The sequence below is a fragment of the Trachurus trachurus genome (genome assembly GCF_905171665.1).
Source record: "Trachurus trachurus genome assembly, chromosome: 13".
Taxonomy (NCBI): Eukaryota; Metazoa; Chordata; class Actinopteri; order Carangiformes; family Carangidae; genus Trachurus; species Trachurus trachurus.
In genome coordinates, this window is record NC_139892.1 from 28332311 (window position 1) to 28349528 (window position 17218).

Genomic DNA, 17218 nt, shown 5'->3' on the forward strand with positions numbered 1-17218 from the left:
TGGGGTTAGCAGCACTCTGGTGTAATAAAAGAAATGAAAGTAGTAATAGACTCTCAGTGAATTCCATTAGGGACACACTGACACTACACAAGCCATTCATTATGATGATGCTGTGAAGTGAGATATTTCATTGTGGAAGCCAAAGCCTGGTGTGAAAGGGGACACTGAGGGATGGGTGGAGCACAAAGGTCTGCCTCAGCCTCGTTTACTGCCGTTCTCTCCTGTTTCTATGGAGATGCGAGGCTTTTCAGCCAATCAATCAATGGAGGCATGCTTTTCATCGGAAAACCTTGAGATTTTCTATGTAAGCACTGACAGACAGGAGCCCATTAAAATCGTGTGTTTGAAAATGTGTATGACTTCCCAAGGGTATGTTGAAACTGAGTTCAAATGGATCTGTAATCTAAGTAACATGTTTGTACTAAATTGAGTTTCTTTTCACATTTGTTACATGACAAAAGCAGCTACTGTAATTTGTAATGCTACCCCCTTGTAAATTAGCTTTTAATTGATTTTCTTTTACAATCTAATTTTCAACGACTGTACTGTATCTCTCACAAACATGTTTTCTTTCTATAGGTGGAAAGGGAGGAAAGAAGAAGAAGACCAAGGCTGGCTCCAAACCCACTAAAGCCAATGGGTCCAACTGGGCCAATGTTCCCCTTCCCCCTCCCCCTATTCACCCTCTCCCCGGAACTGAGATGGACCATTATCCCAATGAGCACCATGAAGGAGGAGGGTATGTCAGACACTTAAGTGAACAGATAGTGTGTGTGAAATGTAAAATGTAAATGCTTTTGCACTAAGACTGACATTTGATTGAAGATGCACACATTTATTTTCACTTCATGATCACATAACATGAAAGCACTTGAATGAAACTCTAAAGCAAAATGAAAGTAGACAAAACCGAAGAGCCTTGGTTAGGGATCGCTTCAAAAATGCATGTATTTGTCAGTATCTAAACTTTAGAGTCTTTTTTGTAATTGAGAGCCTGGGAAAATATAAAAACATGTTTTTGATATTTGATTGATTGGTTGAAATATTATTGTATGAATACTGTTTTGTGTAATTTGTTTGCAACTGAATTAAACACAAGTTGAAATGATATTTGAAAACAACTCAAAACATAAAATGAAGCAGTGTTGAGGATTTCTAACAACATGCCCCTCCCACGTTGAATATAAGTTACTTTACTCTTAATGCTATTGTTGTACGTTTCCTCTACTGCATAACTAAGGTGAAGAGAATTGAGTGTTTTGCTTGCTGTAACAAACAAGACAGCGCTTTGCGATGCAAGCAACACTACACTTAGCAGTGTGTAATAACAGGGTTTAGCTCTGTTTTCTCTGCAGCTAATTACTGTACGACTGTACATCTGGAGAAAAGTGAAGGATCAATCTGTGTGTACTCTCCGCGTGCCGACAGATTCGCACACATCCTCACTTACACAGACCTGCAGAAAAAACTCATATACAGATGGCTGCAGATCAAACTCTCTGCTGATCCCGTCTTCAATCTATGAGATGACTTCATGACAGGAAAATAAATGGGGAAAAAAGCACATTGGAGGAGTCTCCTGCTGCTAGCAGTGCACTAGTGTAGACACACAGATGGTTTCAGATTATTCTATTTGCTGAATTTCACAGTGGAAAAAAAATCATGATTGCATTGTTTCATAAAGAGAGGCACGGCCAGACACAGAGGGGGATTTATACCAGCAGTGTTTTCCAGAGACTCAAGTAGACCAAAAAATATGTCATACATGTATATACACACACACATACAAATTATGTGGCTTTTTAAAAAAAAAAATCAGATGACACATTCTAACACTTCATTTAGTGTAGTAAATTTACCAGAAGCATATATATTACATTTACAAAGTAGCATAGGCTATTTAAGTGTTCGTGTGTGTGTATGTGTGTGTCTCTTTGGTCCAGCAGGTACTATGTCCTCTCACTCCCATTTCCAATCTGGGAGAGTCATCTGCTTTAATAGGCTATCTGGCAAATGAAAAGTCGTGTGCACTGTAAATCTGATGCTGCTCTTAATGGCAGCAGATTAAAACAGTTATGTCCTGTGGAGTGTGCACTGACAAATTTCTTTAATGAACATTTTCTTTATGGCCAGTATTATTTCAGCATGTATAAGCATGTCTATGAGGAAGTGAAGCCTGACTACCTCTGTAATTCCACTCAAGACTGTCGGTTAACAAATTCTCACAAAAGTTGGACAAGGTCACAACACTCTGATAGTATATAGGAATGTGTATATAAGTTTTTCTTAAGATATCGTTGTGCTTTTCCACACCTCCATCAGTAACCTTGTAACCTTTGGAGACATATCATGTTATGTTTCGGTCCAGATGCGTTATCCATTTTCCTCTCTCACTCAATTGCCTTAAAATCGATGAGCTGTGTTAAATACATGATACGTTTATTAGTTTTGCTGGCGGTAGCTTAGGTACTACCAATATAGATGATCTGACCAGAGCTGGACCAAACAACTTGAGCCACTTATCAGTCTATTGACAGAAAATGATTGAGGAGGCATTTTCATTATCAATAACCATGTTTTTAGGCAAATATCAGAAGTCAGAAGCTGAACCTAGATGCTGTTTTGAGCTTTGAGTCATTATAATGGGCACTCTCTTCTTACCTCAGATATGAGAGTGATGGCTGGGGCCCCCCCATGCCGGTGCAGACCTATCTTCACCAAGGCATGGAGGATGAGCTGGAGGAAGAGGAGGAGAGGGTTCCCACCCCACCTATCCGAGGAGTTGCCTCTTCTCCGGCTGCTGTGTCCTTTGGACAGCAGTCCACAGCCACACTCACCCCTTCTCCTCGGGATGAGATGCAGCCCATGCTCCAGGCTCATTTGGATGAACTGACGAGAGTATACCAACTGGACATGGCAAAACAAACATGGTATCTATCTATCTATCTATCTATCTATCTATCTATCTATCTATCTATCTATCTATCTATCTATCTATCTATCTATCTATCTATCTATCTATCTATCTATCTATCTATCTATCTATCTATCTATCTATCTATTTTGCCCTTCATATCAACTGCGTGTGCAGTGGAGATAAACCCATTTATCATTCCACTTTAATGGGCTCATGCTACCACTTAGGCGACTACTGTATTTTGCTCACTCTGAGAGAAACATTTTTTTTTTTTACCCTGTTGTTTTCTCCTCCCACACCTATGCAGCACATCCCATTGTTGTTGTGCTCATGCAAGTCAGATGAAGGCCATGCTTCATTCTGCCGGCAACGCGGATAGAGCGAGAGACTGGCATTCATTCATAACAGTGAAGTGTGTGGAGGGGGTGGATGTCAGGAAGGAGATGTCATGTTACTCAGTAATGACTATGTTGGTTAGAGAGCATCTCTGACAACACCAGAGGGCCAGTAATTACAACCAATTCCCACTGCAAACCGCGTCAAAGACATTGCAGTTCTCAAACAAACGTGGCTGTCAGCGGAGCGGGTTGCCGCCGAGGTGACAGCCATGTGTCGACAGGCCTGGAGAGTGTGCCTTTGTACCATCTACGGCGGCAATTAGCGGGTCATTGTGTTTGCATGCAGAATTAGTGGAATTGTCCAGATTTATTCAGCACTCAACGCATGAAAGAAGCTCTCTAAAATTAGCCCACATACATTCCTATTTTTCCATCATGCTGCGGCACAGTAACTACAGAATATTTCCTGTATTCTCTACACTAATCACCTCTCCATGCTCCTTGATGTATACTGTATGTGCATTCCAGTGGGATGATCCGCTGCCTCTGTCTTTTCCCAGGCACATGCAGGGAGGCTCTCTCCCTCCGCAGGCTCCAGCTCCTCCTGTGGGCTACGTGTCGAGCACAATGATTTCTGACCAGGAGACTGACCTGGCCGATGAGGAGGAAGAGGACGATGACGACGAGGAAGAGGATGAAGGCTACGGAGCCAGGCATCCCCGCGGTATAGAGCACACACCAGGGTCTAGCATGGACAACCTGGACAGCTCTTTAACAGGTAGGCTGATTGGACTGAGTTCCTGTTGACATTTATGTTATTATCATTGAATTCATGTTTCTGAAAAACACACCAGCATTTTTGTGTGGTGCGTATGTATATATTTATTCAAATGAGCAGTGTTATCATTACTTTTTAATCAGTGTTAGATAAAATATAAATGAAAAAGTGTTCCTAATCACTGAGGGGGTCAAATTTATTCAGCTTCCATTGTTCTTTCATGTTGTTGATACAGTAAACGGATGGTTGTTCATGACATGTTCTTCGTGAGTCTGCTACGCGTTGATTTTTATGCAAACATGCTTACTGAGTGTCCCTCAATCAAGTTTTGAAAGCATTTGTGGTAGACTCTGGGGAATTATAATTATCATTTCCAAAAAAAGAGATAAGAAAGTCCATGAATTTTAAAGAGGATAGTGAGAGGGAAATTAAGAGGAGGGAGAAGTAAGGCGAGCAGGGGAGAGTGACTGTGATTTAATTCGCGCACAGCACTGGAGCCGGCGCCACCCATATCTTCCCGAGGAGATTTGAAATAAATTTCACGTGCGGCATATTCCATTCCAGACCAGAGGCACCATTTCCATTTTTACAACTCACTGAAAACTTTTACAGCCGTCTGTCACAGGGACATATGAAGGGCATGACATTGCAGCGGCAGAGCTGGGTTCTGGACTGCTGCTCTCATACTGACCAGGCCACACTATCCATCTGTAAACTGGAGGGTAACACTGCAGGGATGTTTATCATGATGCACTATAGGGACAGGTTGTGATACAAAATGCAGGTGCAGTGTGCCCCCGTGATGTTATGTATTTATCAGGCCTTTTGCTACAAAGTCTGTGAATACTAAAAAAGTAAAAAAAAAACCATATTGGGAAATTCATGAGTGCAGCAGAAAATATACTGCATCTGAAAGTAGAAGAAGCTGAGCCAGTTGAGAGAGAGAGCATGAGAATAAGAGGGTTGACAGTGCTGCATGTTGGTCTATCCTGTCAGTGGCAGCCCTAAAGAGTAGTTTTCCGTGGGATGATGGAACAGTGGTTTTGGTAGCGCTGACACATACTACTGCTGATGTATTTAGAGGAATATAAAGCAGCAACTGGGCCTTAATCTACTACATCTCTCCTCCACTGTATTACTCTGAAGACAGCACTATTTCTTCTTATCTCTCTGCAAGTCTGCCTTGCACCCCATCGTTTGACAAAACAGACATGGTCCCTGCTCCAGGGTTAGCGTGAGGAACAGAGGGAGGAGAGAGACAGGGGGAAAGCGCTGAGATTTATTACGGCCACCATTTTGAGGCTATACAAATAGGAAGAGGGAATGTGTGAGGTTCCTGTCGAGCCTCTCTTGATAAATTTGTCATTGTTTTAATAATATGGAAATAGGTCTGTTTTCATAATGCTACACCAAAGGCCAGTAAATCAAAACATTTTCACTGCTGCCCCCCAAAAAACAACCAGCCTTGTCCTCTGGGGCCATTTTTCATCAGCAGATTGTCTGCACAGGCTTTTCACACTGTGTTATTCTATGCTCTGATATAATACAACACATTTTTATAGCAGATAAATGTAAATCCCTGTGTTGTGGTGGGTGCTTATGTCCTGGTTGAGTCACAGAGATGAAGTGAATACACAGGTATTACCTGGCTTTGTGTGTAGGTGGTACAGGTCATGTAAAGCTGAGATGTGGCAGCGTTGAGACCTGTACGCCTACAGTTGAAAGCCGGGCTGTTCTGGGCGATTACTCTCCCATAAAGCCCGGCCAGGTTTGTGAGGAGCAGGGTCACGTCTCCTGACGACAGGTAGAGACGCCTGCTCGTCAAGGGGAATGATTTTCCCGCTTAACGACATGCAGATTAGAGTTCGCGTCAGTATAAATCAGTTTTACTGGCAGGAGGGACCTGAGCTCGATTTTACTGCCCCCCACCCCCCCACCCCTCCGAAGTATCTCCCATTTACTGGCCCTGCTCTATCAGTGCATGGAGCCGGGGGAGGTGTCAGCCTGTGGATTTTAGAGAACATGGTTTGGCCCATTGCTCTGGTTCAAGACATGATAAAATGACAGACCTGTAGTGCAAACCTTGGTCTGGAGCTGTGAGGGAGGAAAAAAATCACATTTCTAGTACAAAAAGAAAACTAGATTGAATTTTTATCAAATTATGATACAATGATCACAGTTTGATTGGACTACTATTTCTGAGAATAGAAGTGCTCCAGAGGTTCAGCAGTAGAAAGTGGCAGTTAGTACAACTGAGAAGTCATTCTGTGATGTGATTTGCTGAGGCAGTGTTCCTTCGCTGAGCCGGAGGAGTTGGAAGCCTCAGTGCTTTGGCTGGCACTGCCTATACTTCATTATCTGCTCTATTCTTTGTGGGAGGATTGGACCCAGTGGAATTGCTGTCTTTCTTTCTTAGAGAAAAAAAAAACTCTTAGAAAAGAATTTCAAAAAAAATAGCAAGGGAAGATGGAGGGCTCGAAGTAGTTACAGCCTTGGATTGCAGTCCTTATGCAAGCTTATATTTTATAGAAGTTTTCAATAATCAGAGGGAATTTTACTGCATTAGGAGCGAGAATCTGTTGCAACTTTCACTGTTGAAGATGCAATTTCTTGAAGTCACATCCAGTGGCAGAGAAACCACCTCTGTGAAACATACAGTTAAAGTTGAAGACTCTCACTGATGGCGAAGTTGGAAGACTCTTTGAAGAAGATGCAGCTGTCTATCTGAATAAATAAACCATAGTCATGGCACCAAGTCTGAGGTCAAAATTTGAAATGTATTACGTTTCATTGGAAAAATAAAAAGCGTCTGCGGGACCGTACGCTGCAGCTGATGTATATCGGGTTGTGTTCATGTTAGTCTCTGAAATCAGCCAGCCGCCCTGGATGACACCCTCCTTTGTTTTCGTGACCTGATCCTTTAATGTATCCTGCTGCTAACTTTTTGTCGCCCATTGCTCCCTCAACAACCTTTACACTCACACCTCCCCAGTTCTCTGTTACTCCAGCCTGTTCAATCACATCAGTCTTGTGTTCTGTGTGAGTGAGAGATAGTGTGTGAGCAGAGCACTTGGGTTCGTGCCACTCCAGCAAAGTCTGCCAAAGCAGTCCCACCGAAAGCTGTCACATTAGCCGACTGCTCTCTGTGTTTTTTGCTGCCAAAGTGCCATATTTTTATTGGCAGACTGATACTTTTATATTTGAAGTGCTGGCCGAGCTTTTTATGCGAAGAAAAAAAAAAATCAAAGCAGGAAAGAAGTACTTAGAGTAGCACAAATATATATGCCACAAGTCAAAAATCATTCAATATGTACATATCTGCCTTATGTGTGTGCTTTCAGTCACATCAAATACCTATGTTTGTGTTTATACCAGATGAAGAAGGGAAATGGTTTGATCTTCAATTTTCAATCGTGTTTAGATTAACATGTGAGCAGACATGTGCTAGCTCCTAAACCATAGGAGCTAGCAGTGACATATCTGTGTGAGAGTTTGGACTCTTTGCTTAAATCACAGCACCTTTGAGACAGTGGTGGCTGGGCTTTTTTAAAGAGGGATACAAAATTAAAAAAAAACAGTGTGTGCATACCACCAGGTGTTTGATTCAATACACTGTTTTGTGAGATGCTTCATCTGTGTCACCTGAGGCAGTGCTGTAGCTAACTCTGCTCTGCACAGGTGCGCTCATTGTTCCTCATCAAAAGAAGAGCAAAATCAGTTGATGCCGGTCCTGCTGCTCTGGTGTGTCTGTGCACCTTTGTGTGTGTGTGTGTGTATGCAGTGTATGTTCTGTATGTGTTTGTAATAGATGAAAGGGGGTGGGCCAGAACAGAATGACTATACAGAACCACTCACCTGCATAAACAGGAATGCCCTGCAGCAAATGTGAAATGATTAAAGTGTAGGACATTGGTATTATGTCTCTCAATGAATACATTCATCCATCTAAATTTAGAATCACAACACAGATGTGCATTATGGCAGATTATATATTCATAAAGGTTATGGCCACTGATCTGAAAAGTATGAACATGATGTGGTTGAATATACAGTAAGTGTTTTGAAATTAAAACACATTGCACAAATACAAAAAACTGAAACCTTTGGTGTTCCTCAGGGTCCATGGTGAATGGGTGGGGCTCAGCCTCAGAGGATGACCGTAATTTCTCCAGCCATAGGTCCAGTTTGGGCAGTTCTTCCGATGGCTCCATCTTTACCCATTGCAGCTTTGCGCAGGCCCTGGTGGCCGCTGCTGACAAGGCAGGCTACCGCCTGGAGGGCACTAGCCTCAGCAAGAGAGGTTGGTGTGTGGGGACCAGCTACCCACTGCTGGACTGGAACTTGTACCAGTGGCAGATGATTTGTTCTTTTCTGCTCTAATTGGTCCTCCTGTCATCCATTGGCTGATGTTCCCCTTATAATGTTGGCTTGCGATTTCCTCTCCCTCTACTGCTTTTGGACGCTGAGCCCAGGTTGTGCATGGGGGCTGTTGTATATGGCTCGACTGCCGGTATCTCCCTGTCCTTTACTTTAACCCTGTATAACTCATCTGGCTTTGACTTCGGCTTTCTTGGGTAATCACTGGATGTTGTACTTGCTACCTCTCATAGGCTTCTCCCAGAGCGCTTTCTTTTCTAATGACCTTTACCTTTATTTTCTAATAGGTTTTTGGGTCTTGATTGATAACCTCTACCTTTCTTGATGGCAGCTTCAGCTCCACTGTCTAGGTGTTGGTTCCTTAACGTCTTTATTAACATGTTGGCCTCTGGCCCTTTATCCTTCTTGCAGGTAAAGGCTTGTCCCACAGGCCCAGGCCCAGCAGTCCATTCTCAACAGATGGCAGCACAGTCGGCACACACAGCTTGGGCCACCAGAGGGCCACCAGGCCCACACGCAAACCCCGAAGCCAGGGCACAGCACCCCACCGGAGAGATGCTGGTGCAGACGGTGAGGCAGCGACTGAAAATGCATTTTAAACAGTTTGTGTAGAAAGTTTTTTAAAACATCTGTTGTTGTTTTATAACTGATGACATACATTAATAACAGAATACCTGATGTAATCTGGTGATAAGTGAATATTTTGTTTTAATTTTCCTTCTCTTGACACAGACCTACCTCCTCCCCCTGAGCCTCCACCCTGTCAGGGACAGGGCCGTATCCAGGGGGCCCGCAGTGTAACAAGCATGGTCCCCGCTACAGATAGAAAAGCGTCCTCTCTGGAGCGTCCACCCATGTCAGGGCCTCTGTCTGGGCCAGAGGACATGAAGAGCTCCATTGACAGACAGACACGCACCTCTCTGGATCATCATCGCCAGGCTCAAGAGAGGCTGGGCTCCATGGACCGAGCTGATGATGGGCGCAGGGGACACAAAACAGGTAGAGTCTGTTGCTCTGTAAACAGACAAACGGTCCTGTAAAGCTGCATTTATTACACACCTCATGCTCATCCACATGGTTACGTTAGCATCTGAGCTAAAACAGTTACAGTTTTTTAACTGTTTTTATAAACTACATAGCAATGAGTATTCATGTGTATTTAAAGCTTAACTAATGCTTAATAGTGTGTACTTATTATACTGTATAGTGTTACCGTTTAGGGTTGCACACTCCAGATGTTTTGTAAGCACCTTATTTCTTAAAATGAACGGCCACCAAAATAAAGTTTTGTGTAATATAAAAGCATCACTTCCCAACCAAACAAGATCATTAATTTCACTGAAGAAGACTTGTTTGCCGAAACGCGTCAGTCCCGTTTCAGTAAAGGATTTTTATATTCATTCACATCAGAGTGCCTCGGCTGCCTCCTTGACTGTTTTCCCACCAGTCATCTGTGCTTCTCCCTCATTTATTTCTCTTTCTTGAAACTAATCATTACTAAGGACATAAAACAATAGTGGAATCAAGTGGAAGTGGAAATTTTATTGTTCTTGACTGAAGGATTTATTTTAATGCTTTTTTCGATGCCTTATTGTGTCATTGCAAGAAAATCAGGACACTGGAGTTTTGTTGCTTCTGCGCCTTGGCAGAGATGGATTTTTCTCTAAGTTCTTGTGTTGAAGTTAGCTTTCATGCTGCGCTGAGACTGGGCTCCCATGAACAGATTGCACTGTCTGCCACTTGCTCTGGTTTCCAGAATGCCCCCCCCCCTCCCTCAGTCCTCCCTCAGCCGCCCCCCCAATGCCCTGTAACTGTTGCCAATAATGGTCTGCTCCGCTCCAAGTAAGGCAGGAGGCCCCAGCAACTGAAATGCACACTAATCGCTTCAGCTTCCTTTTTTTCACGCAAACAGCAGCCACTCTACATCCCATCTGTGTGTGCCTGTGTGTATATGCATGTGTGCATGTGTGTTTGTAACCATTAGAGATCTCCATGCTGTGCACCCTGTCCTCTTTGTGCCAGAACTTTCTCAGACAGTTAATCTGAGACTGTGAGACAAAGACAGGTGCCACAATCAGCATCTTTACAAAAAAAACCCCCATAGGTGAATTCCCATATGTGTCAGATTGTTGACTGATTCACAGTAGAATCCACAGAGGTCGGGGCAGGCTCTATTACAGTCATTAGTGGAGCAGCGGGGAGCAGTTTGATGAGATTTCACGCAACGACGGGAACTGCTGTGGGTCAATGTTATGCTGCCCTGCAGCAGGGGGTGCCACAGGAGCCAGGGGTCCCTCTGTTATTGTATTTACCCCCTCATAAGGCTGGTAGCTGCAAGGCCATGTGCGAGGCAGAGCCCTCTCTGCGGCACACCCTGGCAGCGCCTGTTGGCAGTGCAACTCTGCAGATGTCAGGAGGAGAGGAGTTTGCAAAGTGCTCTTTGTTTCCCTGCATCAGACGTTAGATGTGTGTCACTGAGACAATAAAAGTCGCGTGTTATGTCTGTCTTCGGTCTCAAAGTATGCCTTTGGGTCTCTCTGCGTGTGTTTTCAGAGGAAGGGTGCCTGCCATACAGTAAACCATCATTCCCCTCCCCCGGTGGGCACAGCTCCTCTGGTACGGCCTCCTCCAAGGGCTCAACAGGGCCACGCAAGAACGAGGGCCCACGACAGCCACTACAGTGGACCGCCACAGAGCATGCTGATTTCCTGGGGGCCAACGGACAGGAGCAGTACTCGGGGGAGTTATGTGAGTAATCCAGGATTTTGTTGCTGTGCAACAGTGCTTCACCACATACAATATTGCATGTATAGTGAATAAAAATCCAGTATATATTTACTATAATCACAAATTCCAACTCTTCCAATTGAGCTTCAGATGTGTTGATAGGAACATTAGAGACATAAGACTAGCTGTATTCCAGTCTTTTAGTCTTTAGAAAAATCTTTCTTTATCTTTTAGCTGTGTGTGTCTCCCCTGGGCTTTCTTATTATGTTTAGAGATGAGAGATGTGAAAATTGGAATAAAATTTTCTTGTAGCCTATTTGTCACCATGCTTGGCCACTAAACTAAGTGAATGAGAGTGGCATCAACTTCTTATGTTATTTTTCCCAAAAGCTTTTAATATTTCTTGAAATTAAAGTGTAATTTCTCCCATCTGACGCTTTTCTTCTCTCTTGTGTCTCACAGAGTCATCTGCCTGGGACGTGGAGAAAACGCAGTCTGTCAATGAAAGAATGACGCCCTCCTTGTTGGGGCAACGAACTTTGTCCTTACCTGTGTGTTCTCAGAGTGAAGGAGGACACTACAGAGAAAAGCAGTGTCACAGAACTGTAAATGTGATGTATAGACACAGACATACTGTACATCTCACTCTGTTTTCGTCCTCAAGAAAATATTTTCCACCTCCTACCTTACTGTAATTTTCTTTTTGTTAGAAAAAGGCAAGTAAAAAAAAAAAAGAAAACATCTATATGAGAACAAATTTTCTGGTAATTGCCCTTGGGAAAAGGGAATTTTGTTTCCTGTAAATATATTCTTTAACTTGTTGTTGCATTGCTATGCAAGCCTGATTCAGTTTGAGCTTTTTATTTACATATACAGGAACAGTTGATTTTATCTGGTTATTTGTATTATATGTGAATTGATTGGCTGTTGTGCCATAAAATAATTGTTTTATAATCCATTTTTTGTTAATAGTTACCATTAATTATTATCATTATTATTAATAATTATTGTTTTTGCACTGCAATTTTTGGTGATAAGCACAAAAACATAGCTCCTGCTGACATGAAGAACCGGAAGAATATGTGAAGAGGAGTTTCTGTACTGTAAAGTAAAGAGAAGAAAATTATATACTAATGTACAGAGAGATATTAAAGAGTAAGGCTTTGCTCACAGACAGCAACAAATAAGACACCCATTTCCATAGTTGAGACTAATTGGGTGGTTAAACACACAAGGTTCCTGAGGGTCTGAAGAACAGATACAAGGCTGGGAGAACTGTACGCAGAGGATACTGTATTACTGTAGGTGACCGAGTTCATTATTTAAATCCTAATTAGCTGTTCCACAGTAATAGTTTGTTGTCAGAAACATTTAGTGCTCAATGTGTCGGGCAGCTTCAGGCATTGTTTTGTTTTCAGAAAGGGAGTGGGTGTTTTCTTATGTTGTTTTTTTTATCTTAATTTCTAGGCAAGGGTCTCCAAGCATTTCAGTTTTATTTTTCCTTCATGATTTACTGCCTAAATAATTTCACCACGATAAGTTTACGCTCCTCGTTCTGCATTACAACGCACTAACCATAAAACAGTCAAAAGGAGAGAGGAGTCAGTGAAATCTGTCCACATGCTGTAGTTCAGTCAGAGCACTTACAGAGACAGGTTTATGATTCTTTTAAGGCCTTAATAGCTAAGCAAACATCAAACACAGAGGAGTATTTATTGTAATCAGTGGCAATTATACTCCAAAACCTACCTAGAATATCAGTGGAGCAATTTAATTTGTTTACATCTTTTTATGTTTTATTTTTGTCTTGTATTTCCATCTGTTTTAATATTGTTTGCTTTTTAGAGCACTTATTGTTTTATGTTTTATTATATTATACTGTATATGGTACAGTGTCATCCAAGGAAACAACACATTGACCTGCTTGGTCCAGCTAAAGTGCTGTTAAATTAAGGTGACGGATTAATAAAGCAGTTGTTCCTCAAATGCTTGGTGCCTCAGTTACAGTGCACTATGACCAGCACAGTCTGGTGTCTGTAACTTAGAGAAGAAATGCTGTGTGCACGGTTTACGATGTAGCTTTGAGTCAGTGTTTGTTCCCAAACAGTTGAATGGTGACGGAGAAAAGCCTTGTATATTAACTAGCAGGTCCTACTGCTTCGTGTCCACAGCCACAGTGTGGATCAGAACACTTTCTATCTGCCTGACCGCCACAAAACACACACACACAAATACACACACACACTTATCATCTGCCGCTTTCGACTTTTCAGCCTCTGATTCTCGATTTTCGTCTTTCCAGACAATGTTTTTATTGGTTGTCCTTTTTTATTGAAAAGGTTGTTTCTTTGTATGCCTTTTATGGACTCCAAAAACGCTGATTACAACAATGTTTTCAATATTAATGTTCAGGATTTTTGTGGTTCAATGACTGTTTGTTTTGTCTTCTTTTGTACTGCTAATGTTGATAAAAAGGGGGTGGAAACTAAAGGCCGTCAGACGCTGTTGTACTGTTGTTGTCACGTCATCGTCATTTTCTATCATCCACCCAGTGGCCAGTGTTCTGGAAATGAGGTGCAAAGAGTATCTCAGGTTATTTTACATTCTGGTGGTGTTTATGTATGTGTATATATGTGTATATATCCATATACATCTCCACTTGATTATGCCATTCCATTTTCATTAACAAAAATATCCCTCTCATGTCCTATTCTTTCGTCCCCACTTTTTTTTTCTGCTGTGGATTTTGATTCTGAGTATAATGTGCTGGTTCATCCACCTAAAGACAAGATGTCAGTAAAAGAACATACCAAATTAAGATTGATATTTCTAATGTCTAATGCGTTTTAGTGTCTCTTTAATACTCATTGTTTTCTTTTAAATCACAGTGTCGTTTTGTATTTATTAAAATGATAATAAAAGTATATTGTGAAATATGCATAAAGATTTGTGAGATATACAATGTGTTTTTTTGTTCCTTGTAAAGTTTGCTGTCAGAGCCGAGCAGCGAGGCCATAAGGAGATGATAGGCACACTGTGCTCAGAGCGTGGTGAAGTGCCGGGTCAGTAGTTGTCTGAGTCACTCTTCGTCCTGCATGTTCACCGCAGTGCTCCTCTCATGTCAAAACTAAAGAAACTTCAAACCTTTTTGGACACAAGGGGCAAAAATGCTCACAATTTGCTTGTCAAGACAATAGAGAAAACGTCTTTTTGGAAGGATGAAAGTACTTTGGCTTTCCCTCTCTTTTGTTCATTTTCTCAATATTGTTGGTTCTTTGTAGCCTATCTGTGTGTTGCCTTTTTGCTATAAAAGAAGATTAAAAATGACAAAAAGAGAAAGTTGTTGGGTGAAGTCTTTCTGTACAGTACGGGCCGAGGTGACACCTCAACCCGATGCCATTTCTACAGTACAGTTCATTCTGCCTTTTTTTTTTCTTTCTGTAAACCACCTTCTTTATTCACTTGCATGTCCTTGTCCAAGAAGAGAGTGGAAGAAAATAAACTTTTACAGTCTCATTCCCATTTCCTGTAAGATAAATCCATGTTCTTTTATTTCCTTGTACCTGGATCAATATCAAATAAAAATATTTTTGAAAAATGAAAAATGCCTTAAATGATTTGTCTGTGGGAGAACTACTGCACTGCAGGGGCACTGACTGGATCAAATTGGGTGTAAAACAGTGAATAATGGGGGGAAATGTGACTTGAATGCTGCAGTCCTCCACTTTTTGTTGACTGCTTTCTGATACTGCAGTTACAACTATATAAAAAATGGCAGGTTCGCCTGTTTCTCCAAAACATGCCCCCTCTAATATCTTAATAGTGTTTGACTCAGCAACAATGTGTGTGTAGTTATTTTGTGTGTGTGTGTGTGTGTGTGTGTGTGTGTGTGTGTGTGTGTGTGTGTGTGTGTGTGTGTGTGTGTGTGTGTGTGTGTGTGTGTGTGTGTGTGTGTGTGTGTGTGTGTGTAATAAAGATGTGCAGCCCACTGTGTGTGTTTGTGAGAGAGCTCCTGACTCAGCTGTGCTTTTTATGTCAAAGCAATCCCTACCTTTATCCTTCTGGAGGAGCAGCTTCAAACACAAATCCAAATCTGCTAAATCACTGAGATTGGCAGTTTGCATTCAAGATCCCTTACACCAGGCTGCAGGTAAAATAACTTGTCAGAGAAATCTGCATTATGTGCAAATGTAATTTACCATCTCTCCTGTAATTTAGCATCTATTCCAAACTCTTTATGGAATCAGTCTTTCCATATTCCATATGTATGAGGAACGGCCCCATGGGAGCTGTTGACATATGGACAGTATACACCACCTGCAGCATATTATTCACCATCATAATGATCACACTTGTGAGTTGCTCTGATCTGGCCAGCAGTTGTTGTAAATGTTTGTTGAGTGATACACTCTGGTGTCTTCTGCCAAAGTGAGAAAAACATGAATAACTGCTCTTTGTGTGTAGCTACTTCTTGTACCTCTCTCTCTCTTCCTCTTTCTTCCTCTCAACCCAACCAGCTGAGATGGCCACCTATACCCTGAGTCTGGTTCTGCTTATGGTTTCTGCCACATACAAGGAGGTTTTTATTTGCCATTGTTGCCAGGTGTGCATGGCTTTGGTGGGATACTACTATGAGTGCCTTGAGATAAGATTTGACTTAACTTAGCTTCCAGGAGCAGTGTTGTTTCATTCATGCAGGGGTAGTGGTAGACAAGAGGCTGGAGATCTGCCTGGTTTGTGATTTGGTCCAATCTGGTGGTCGACATCATTAAAGGTCCTAGTTAACTTTTCTGTGTGAATTTGCACACTCAGCAAATACAGCTGGTTGCTGTGCTTGAAAACAGACCATCGCCACACTGCAGCTCCTTTTCATCTTTGTCTGTATATAGAATGTACTCAAAATATACATTGGAATCACAATGTTATATTTCCTATTTTGGACCCCAGGTCAAAACCCCAAGGTGCAGACTTATCCAAGATAGGCAGCTAAGAAGTTCTGTAATAGTTGGTGTTAAAGTTATTATCAGACAAATTCAATTCCTGCAGCAAGTTTTCCTAAAACACGCTGAAGGTGATTTATCAACCTAGAACTGCCAATCTTCTGTCCCTGGGTTAATGTACAGTATGCGCAAATGAGGCCACATTTTTGGCACTGTAGTTTACCTCGTGATCACAATACCCAGTGATATTTGTTGTGTATTGAACTTTCTGTGCTCCAAAAGTTGTTGTTTACAGATTTTGTCATTTCCACTATACATAGGAAGTGGAGAATAGAAGAAAAGGAGGAGAATAAAACAGAGGGTCTACCTTTGAGTCTGTGAAGTGTGGAAAGATATTTATGACCTTCTAAAAAATTTTTTTTAAAATAAACACGCCCAGTCAGTGTAAAATATATGCTAATCAGTCTGCAGACAATAATAATAAAAATCACCCCACCCGGGCCAGCACAAGTCACCTGTTTTAAGGTAGGACAGTGCACTCTGTTACTGTGTGTTTGCTAATGGCAGCTTTGATGAGAAGAGTCATATTGTGTTGAGAGGTGCTGATGAAAATCCATAGCTTAGTGAGCGCGCTCTGATAAATAGCTGCTGTATTGACAGTTTAGTGCGGCCGAGGGTGAAATATTGCCTGTATAAATGGCAGGGATGTAACATCATGGCTGTTTGGAGGAGACAGTGTGGATGAATGGTCTGTGTGTTAACCTGTTCTGGGCCAAAGGAAACACTGCTGCTGTTTTCCAGTTTGGTTCCTGGATATTAGCTGGAATTAAATATGTTGTGAAAAACCACTGAGCCAGCTGTCTGTTTCCATATGAAGACACATTATGAGAAAGACCGTGTTTTTTTTAAAAACTTTTTGTAAACATGGTCAGTTCTCATGTTCCTCATTTTTGTGTTGGACCTTTATGATATGTAAAATATGTATTTAGTTAATGTCATTTCTCTCTGTGATAACTGATCAGGAGCGTAAAGGTTAGCCATTCTTTTAATATCCATTAAACAACACAATCTTTTGGCATAAATGAATAATGACGTGCAAACCAGCTCAGTTTTAACTTTCTTAGCCTGTTCATCGTAAATG

General features: G+C 41.8%; 1 protein-coding gene across 1 annotated transcript in view; it reads left to right on the top strand.

Moving 5' to 3' along the window:
* robo2 (roundabout, axon guidance receptor, homolog 2) overlaps positions 1 to 12780 on the top strand; it is a gene marked incomplete at its 5' end in the record, with an annotated part of 156892 nt that extends 144112 nt beyond the window's left edge. The window contains 8 exons of the mRNA XM_083984825.1: positions 580 to 739; positions 2667 to 2930; positions 3816 to 4033; positions 8151 to 8333; positions 8822 to 8980; positions 9143 to 9409; positions 10964 to 11158; positions 11600 to 12780. Of these exons, the coding sequence (XP_083840951.1) occupies positions 580 to 739; positions 2667 to 2930; positions 3816 to 4033; positions 8151 to 8333; positions 8822 to 8980; positions 9143 to 9409; positions 10964 to 11158; positions 11600 to 11601 (1448 nt within the window). The 3' untranslated portion in view covers positions 11602 to 12780. The remainder of the gene's footprint in view (positions 1 to 579; positions 740 to 2666; positions 2931 to 3815; positions 4034 to 8150; positions 8334 to 8821; positions 8981 to 9142; positions 9410 to 10963; positions 11159 to 11599) is intronic.
* Positions 12781 to 17218: the final 4438 nt, after the last annotated feature.